At 31.5% G+C, this 7,063-nt stretch overlaps 1 protein-coding gene across 2 annotated transcripts in view; it reads right to left on the bottom strand.

The window, feature by feature from the left end:
* Positions 1-1,993: 1,993 nt before the first annotated feature.
* The window catches only part of LOC128994846 (protein SCAI-like), a 71,927-nt gene continuing 66,857 nt past the window's right edge, over positions 1,994-7,063 (bottom strand). For both annotated transcript variants that reach the window (XM_054419659.1, XM_054419660.1), the window contains exon 16: positions 1,994-6,219. In XM_054419659.1, coding sequence (XP_054275634.1) covers positions 6,181-6,219 — 39 coding nt within the window. In that variant the 3' untranslated portion in view covers positions 1,994-6,180. The remainder of the gene's footprint in view (positions 6,220-7,063) is intronic.

Raw genomic sequence — 7,063 nt, 5'->3', positions numbered from 1 at the left:
CCTCTCCGGACACTCGACTCTGCCGTACTTCCGTTACCTCCGCTAAACTGCAAAATGTTATTTTTAAGCTAAAAAAATGTGCCGAAGTGATGAACAAGCCTCGGACACTTGGCCAGACTCCAGTGACACTGACTGCGACTCTTCAACGGAGGCTATTTATAATCAGGGCGGGGGAAACAAAACACACTCCATTAGCTCATTATTTTTATTATATCGTGGTATTAATTTAATATCTCATTTACATTTGTTAAAACCCTCAGGTTTCAGCAGTGTAAATGTTTGTACACGTCACATGAATTCGCCGAACCGAGGAGCGGGTGGGGTAAAAAACAACATTACCTACGTATATCGGTGACTTATAAAGAAATACCGTACGGTAACAATAAATAAATATATTTTATCGCTATAAAACTCTCGTAAGTACAACCTCAGAAGTATGTTTTATAAAAACAATTAATTATCACATCCGAGTCTAGCGACGTTATTAAATGATATGAAAGTTTACTTACAGAACTTAAAATACTAAGATGCATCTCGGCCATGAAACAGTCGAGGGAACGGAGAATGAGGTTTATAATATCGTATCTACAGAACGACTAATACGTAGCTTTCGTGTCGGTTCGTACATAAAAATTGCCTGATAAGAACACTTGATTCATAAAAATGCTAAAAATTTAAGAAATTTGTCAAGGTCAGTTGATATTTTACATGAAGACATGGAACCTTGATTCTAAATGTAATGTATATACAAACGAGTGTAGAGTGTAGTACAACAAACATGAAAATATACTAAATAAACGTAAATATTAAATTAATGTTTTCATATTTGCAGTGTTCAGTAAATTTAAGTGTCCTAAAACTAAAATCATCAATCGTTCAAAGCATATATTGATTAAAAATTTATGTGAAATATTTATTTCGCCTGATTTACTGATACCTTAAAGAAAACTAATTTTAAATGATTAACGACTGAAAATAATTGGAAACTATAAACATTAACTTTATATATTATTTATCAGTTTAATTGTTTCAAAATATATAACTGTAGCCAATGACATCGTATAACATATAAATAAATGAATAATGAAATATTTAAACGTGAGGTGAAATCATTTTTAGACAATTGTGATTTGTATGTTATTGGCTCAAATTGAGAATTTAAAAACTGTTGTATAAGTTTTGCAAACTTTAATTAGAGTTTTTTAAGAGTAGTATATTGAATGTATAGAATTTTCTTTTAGAAAAAGAATAATCAATATGATTAGCTTTTAAACACTTAAAACAATGTTACAACAACTTTTAGGAGACACCAAATATAACAATCACTGTAAACAACTAATAAAAGTAACAGTATTTGGATTGGAAGTTGTTACAATTTTGTGGCATATAGAGTTTTTGCCAGTTTGAGCGTTTTGGGAATTTATTTTAAAACAATTCTTTAGTAAAACACAATCATAACATCAAGCGGATAAAGGCGGTGTTTTGGAGGATGATTATTTTCCATAATTTAAAAAACCATATTATGTTATATTTTTAAAATAAAATATCCAATACAAGTTCAACTAAATAAGACTAACAATACATATAACCAAGCCTTTAACAAAAATTTAATGAACAGTAAAAGCCAAATTTAAAAAAAGATTGATAGTTCTCAGGCAACTTACAAATTTTTAAAATACATGTTAAATAACAAAATAATCATCCAAAACTATGTCTAAATTATAAAAAAATTACAAATATAACCTTACTTTGGTGTTACAAACAATATTAATGGAGATATCACTTTATTGTTCATTGTTAAACAAGGAATGTCAAAAAACTAGTGAGTCTAGAATACACTAATAAATGAAATATTTACATTAGTGAAACTATCTGAAACGCACCACAAAGATTTCAATGATTACTGATATTAAAACACACAAAATCCTCAACATTAAACGATACAGATGAATTCACCAAATATAAAAATTCTAAGATTCAAAAATAATGTTCAATAACATTTTGAGTGAAATTAAGTATTAGTCAAAATCAATTATAATTTTACATTATGATATATACATGGGAGATTTCATGCTCGAAATCATTGTGAAACTTTATAATACAAATTGAGAATGTTCAGACAGTAGATCTTGTAAGAGAACTTGGGCATCAGTGTATGTCTCCAAGGGAACTGATATAGGATTAGCATGATTACATAAATGAAGCCGTTTTGTTTAGGTTACATTTCAACACAATAAAACGTATAGATCAATAGGAAAAGAGACATGTATCGTTTCCAATACATCAACATTAGAGGTTATTAGAGGTACTGTATCAGTATTGAGAATTCTGTAGCTTAACATATTCAAGAGACGGACACTGAAGTGAGATGATAAACCCAAGTTCACTCTCTAGCAATTAATTATAGCTCGGCTGATGGAGAACTAATGCTACACTCTTCATTGTTAAAAGATGGCACAAAGTGTACCCTAAAAACTGACTAAATTTGGATGTTTAATATTTTAGTTATGATAAATAATTGATATGTTGTAAATCAAAAGATGTAACAATCCATCCTGGGAATAATTAGTTAACAGAATATTAATTAGCCTATATAATGACCTTTTTACAAATAATCTTCAATAGTATGATGCGCATCAAAACAATTTTCCACAGTTATACCGAGACTCGACGAATGTAGCAGTAATTCTCTCCAAACAGATATTGGCAGTGGTTTGACAAAATGTTTTCCGACCTTTCAACAAGCAAAGACTTGGCCAGCTTAGGAGAAACACCACACAGAAAGCTTCGATATATTATTTATAAATATTTATATATGTATATATTTATATATTATGTATATTGTATAAATATAGTATCGATAATTTGAACCCTAGCATTCATTTTACAACCTGTTAGTATAATATTTGTACAGTATTATAGTAGTGTCGAAAAATTAAAGCTTTAAAGAAGTCAATTTTTTATTTAAATATTGACTCGATTGAGGCCGAAAACACCTCTATACCTCTCTCCAGACGAGCTGAAGTTTAAGTTTGATCTCGTTCTAGACTTGTTCTTTGTCAACAGACGATGCTGACCATGTATGTACACTTCCTATTCTCCCTTTTATAACTAGAACTATTTACTATTATGTGAAAAATTATGCACAGGGATATGAATTTAAAGCAGTTTCGCTATATAGAATAAGTTTCAACGCTAAAAAAACCTAAATGTGAAGTATTTTACATTAACATGAGCGTAAACACTTGATGACTTTATTCACATGACATAACGTTCTAGAGTTGTCTTAGTTATAAAATATTCTGTATTGGATTTACTACAGATCTCTTTCTTGTAAGGCTTTCAGTAGTAACCTTGTTATAAACTACAAACCCTACTAAATTAACTCAAACTTAGCCTTAACATGTTTGTTGTGACATGTGCCAATCCTCATACCCCAAAAGAGCTGTTTTTACACAGACTATTGATCCCCATGAGAAGAAGAACGTCTGTGTTTGTTAGAATAAAGGAGTCAAAATACTTGTAAAACGTTTGACAAGATCTTAATAGTTAAAGACTACATTGAAGGATAATAATTGATACCAATATATAAAGACAGTAAGGATCAGAAACTTGTAGGAAAACCATAAGCCACACTCCTATCAACTGTATACTTCAATGAGGTCTTCCCTGAAAAATATTTTTCTACAAAGAGTCTCCTAAAGGCACAAACCATAGTTAAAGGGTCAACAAATATTAATATATTATTAGTTATGGTCAACAAATATAAAGTTGTTTGATTACTTTTCCCTGAGTTAACCTTTTGATTCTTATCTTGGATGCTACACAACTTTAAGTTTTTCATATGGCATGGAGTATTTGTTTTTAGTGTTAACACATTTTAATTATTTATGTATAAGTGTTTCAGTCGGTTGCATATTAGTTCTAGTCTGTAAAAACACAATGATCTATGTAGTCAAAAAATGTTTTTATACTTGCTTGAATGAGAATAAATAAATATTAAAAACAAAGCACTCTCTGACAAAACCGAAAAAACCCTAAAATTGTCTTCAACAGATCCATAAGGTTGGGTTGGATAATCAGCCTCTACTGTGGTTAAGTTTAAATTTAATAATTTAGGAGCAACAATTTTTATACCTGAAAATCTAAAGAAAAAGTTAAGTAAGTAAAATGTACACTATAAAGGTGAATTTGAATCAATTGGGGTATGATTTGGTAGACTGTCACACCTTTCCCCAAAATAAAATCCATTATTTTACTGGTTTTGATAATATTGTAGTTTGATAATAGACACAATAATTAAACTATAAAGTATACAATTCTTTAAGTAACATAGGTACATATATTGTCTAAATTGTTTTACCTAACCCGCCATGTTAAACTTCCCTATCCCAAGCGTGATGTATATAACTTCGTTACTTCTCGAGTGATGTAAAGTTGAGAAAAACTCACTCGGTGATGTAATGAAACCCATTTAAATAACATTGAGTGGATAACTTAAAAATATAGGCCTATACCTCTATGGAGCCAACGACGTTCAACGCTAGAAATCAGCTGTGCGCTTGAATTTTATTGTTATAGTAATACCAGAAACAAAAGAACCCTGGGCCGTTTCGAGCCGCGCAGGTTTGAATGCTACGCCACACCTACCTGCGCGAACCACGTGATCTTTTCGTTTCTGCGCAGGTTGTTTTGTTCTTGGGATATCTATATGTTTTTAAGAAATTTCCTAACCTAGCTTTTGTTTGTAAATGAACGTTACTGTTAGAAGATAAGTGAAATGGATAATGAAAAATATTGTTCGTAACATCCTGTATATTGTCGGGTCAGGTAAAATCTTGTACGTTACACGTTACGCAAGAGCGTGTTTACATCACTTCGGTAAATTATGCAACTCGCTTCCGCTCGTTGCACAACATTCACCTGCGTGATGTAAAAACGCTCTTACTACACTTGTAAGGTAAATAGCTATTAAAGTACTTTTTTTACTTAAATAAATGTTTTGCTTTGTAAAGTAATGCATTTACATTTTGCACAGTTAATAAAAGTAAAACGTTTCAAGTTGTGTTACTAATAAAAATCATAGATCATAATTTGAGGCTTTTAAGTTACAGCTTAGTAAAATATTAAGAGTCGAGAGTGATATTTTAAAGATATGTTCAAACAAAGCAGATTATACAGCATTTTGCACAAGATTTCTATGGTTTCGAAACTGTAGCTAAACAATTTTTAAGGAAGGAAATCTGGAATGTACAGACTGCTTATAATTCTCTAGCATTTTAAGTCATAACAAGTTTTTGTTTTTGTCTTTTGTTACTAAGACTAAACAGTTTACGGGCATGACAGACCGACTTCATGTTAAGGACAAATGAGCAAAGAGATCTTCAAAATATTTTACTTATTCAAGTGCCATCCATCACCCATCACCATTTAGAAAAAAATGATTACCCAAATTCAACAAAGAATAAAGTACAAATATAATTTTTATAAAAGCTATATTGCTAGATATATTTTACAGATTATGTTTATTGTAGGGTTTAAACCAAATTGTGGAGCATTTGTCGAAATACTCAAAATTCTATGTTTTTATCAACTCTTTCATGTTTTTGTTTCAAATTAGTAATAGGTAACAAACATTATCTGGTAATCGTGATTGAAGAAGATTAAATTTAGTCAGGATTAAGTTTTTTTGCCATTATTAGATGTATACACTGTTTAAAAAGTTTTTGTAAGTATAAATTATTTTTCAATATTATTCTTGTCTAGAGTCTAGTTATCAGAAAAAATTTATTTTCTAAGCTATAAATTTTCAGTTATATTAAAAGGCATACAATACCACACTTACTAAACAAATTTATAGAAACATAAAATTTGGAAACATTATTAATCAGCTTATGTTTCTGAATTTGTTTTTGTTTTGTAATTGTTTAACCTCATCCACAAACAAAATAGACATTTCAAGCCAATTCCTTTCTCTCATTATTTTACTATCTAGACTTATTATGATCAAGAAAATCTTACGCCAGCAAGGTTACATAGGTGAATCATCTCAATGTCATGTTTTCGCTTTGTTACATCAACTGAAAAGGTACAAAAAAGCGTAATCTCCATTAGCCAAATACTAGATAAAGTAACAATGAGAACATCGGAGGTATGGACAAACTGCGTGATATCTGTGAGTCAATCCATCATCTCGTTGCCTTCAAAGTGACTCCGCACCTACAACAAGCAGGAGGATCTATAAGTATAAAAAAATTTGAAGAATGTGAGGTGAAGCAGTTCACTTTACTAAGACAATGTCATACTTAAGGCCGGCGCACACAGAGACAGATGACTCACGCAAACGGGCAGACTAATATTCGCTCCCCAAGTTTTCAAATGGGGCAACGCACACAAAAGTTTGTCCGTCTGCCGGAATCCACTTGAGTTCGAGGACAGATTTTCGGGAAACACCTCTCGGGCGATTTTTAAAAATCCTCCTGCAGACTTTTCTGCTGCACATGAGCATAGAGGTGTTTTCAACGTTGTTTTATCCCTCTGCAATACCACTATGTGCACTGTGGTTGGTTTACACCTACTTTTGAGGGACTGTCATCCTGTTCCACACGTGGTTCCGTTTCTTTGGTTAGTTTTTGCATAATTATAAGCATTACATAAAAAAAAATTTGATTGAAGCTTTCAGACCTCATCGTGTCCTTTGGGATCCACGTTTACCAATGGAGATATTAATAATAAAAAACATGTTTTTCCAATGTTTCTTATTTTAGGTACTGAGTACAACAGCACTAAATATAAATCATCATCACTGAAAACTTCATCTTCCCCTAACCACAGAATGCATTTATGAAAATCACATAGGAAAAAAAATCATCAAGTAGGGAATGCACGAGGTGGAGGAGGGAAGGGATAGTCCGCCTGCTTGCAGACTTCTGAGGCTGTGTGTATGTTACAAAATAATCCACCCTGTTCTCATGAGTCCGTCTGTCTCTTGCCTTTAGTTTTTGTTTTTAGCCTGGATACGAATGCAGGGTGAGTGTTAAACAATCTTAAAACAACTAACTAT

The sequence above is a fragment of the Macrosteles quadrilineatus genome, unplaced genomic scaffold, assembly GCF_028750875.1.
Source record: "Macrosteles quadrilineatus isolate MER2022 unplaced genomic scaffold, UCM_ALF_1.0 Scaffold_5__1_contigs__length_97177068, whole genome shotgun sequence".
Classification (NCBI taxonomy): Eukaryota; Metazoa; Arthropoda; class Insecta; order Hemiptera; family Cicadellidae; genus Macrosteles; species Macrosteles quadrilineatus.
Note: the sequence above shows the minus strand (reverse complement) of the source record. Positions and strands in the feature narration are given on the sequence as shown.